Consider the following 1,224-nt stretch of genomic DNA (forward strand, 5'->3'; position numbering starts at 1 on the left):
TTTGAATATTATATATCAGCCTCTTCCAACGAACTCTGGAATACTCACCTCTTAGGTTGTTATACATTTGCCTTATGGAGTACTTTTCCTTGCTCATAATCTCCTATACTACTAACCCAACCTCTTCAATATATTTCCCTGCATTGAATATATTTTGCACTACCTAGGATGCTTCTTTTGGTTTACTTCATTCATCATATTGTCCTTTATATAATATGTGTAGACCCATTTGATCCACAATCTATCTTTTTTCTGCCCCAGACTCCTGTAGTGCTTTAGGATAGCTGCTTTGTTCCATAAGCCAATGTTTGTTATGTGCATCCACCAGCAACCTTAGGTAAGCATAACTTTTCCCAGACAATGAGAGATTTTTTGGAACCTTTAGATGCTCCTGTCCAAAGGTAGTTTCTGCAAATTGCTTCAATCACCTGAATGATCTTTTTAGGCAATATGAAAATTTAAGACCATAAATTTTGTATAGCTGTAAGTACACTCTTAATCAGCTGCAACCTGCCTGCATAAGACAGTAGTTTTGCTATCCAAATACTGATCCTTCCTGTCATCTTGTCTAATAGTGGTTGACATTGCCCAATTGATAGCCTCTTAGAGCTCAGAGATAGTCTTAAGTATCTAAAGGGCAGTGTGCCAGCTTGTAAGCCCAAAGTTTGCAGGATTTCCTGCAGTATGTTAGGAGCAACTCCTCCAAAATATATAAAACTTTTCCCCTGTTTAGCTATTAATCCAGATGCCTTAGAAAAACTATCAAAACAAGCATATAGTAGCTTTGCCGATATCACATCTCCCATGCAGAATAGGAGCAGGTCATCTGCAAATCCCAACTGCACTAGGTTCAGCTTTGCACACCTAGGGTGACAGTTAAAATCAGGATTGTACTTCAGAGTCTTCAGGAGCCTAGTCAGGTATTCCATTGCTATTACAAAAAATATAGGGAGATAGGGGGTCCCCTTGCCTCACCCTTATCTTTGCAACAAATGGAGTAGTTGCCTTACCATTAACTACAATAGAGTAGGATATTGTTTGTACACACATCATAATCCATTTCACAAATGTATTAGGGAAGTTCAACCCAATAAACACCTGCTTCAGGAACACCCACTCAAGTGAGCCATAGGCTTTTTGCATGTCAATCTTTATCATTCATCTAGGTGATATTACTTTTCTCTCATACCCCTTTATTAACTCATGGATAAGCATAATATTATC

General features: G+C 38.2%; 1 protein-coding gene across 1 annotated transcript; it reads right to left on the minus strand.

The window, feature by feature from the left end:
* Positions 1–458: 458 nt before the first annotated feature.
* Positions 459–929, minus strand: LOC142162093 (uncharacterized). The gene has a single exon (XM_075218401.1). The coding sequence runs from the start codon at positions 927–929 to the stop codon at positions 459–461; it is 471 nt and encodes a 156-aa protein (XP_075074502.1).
* Between the last annotated feature and the right edge of the window lie 295 nt (positions 930–1,224).

This window comes from Nicotiana tabacum, chromosome 7 (genome assembly GCF_000715075.1).
Source record: "Nicotiana tabacum cultivar K326 chromosome 7, ASM71507v2, whole genome shotgun sequence".
Lineage (NCBI taxonomy): Eukaryota > Viridiplantae > Streptophyta > Magnoliopsida > Solanales > Solanaceae > Nicotiana > Nicotiana tabacum.

Excerpts from the sequence above, each read along its gene's own strand:
- LOC142162093 (XM_075218401.1), bottom strand. The coding sequence starts at position 929 with ATGGAATACCTGACTAGGCTCCTGAAGACTCTGAAGTACAATCCTGAT.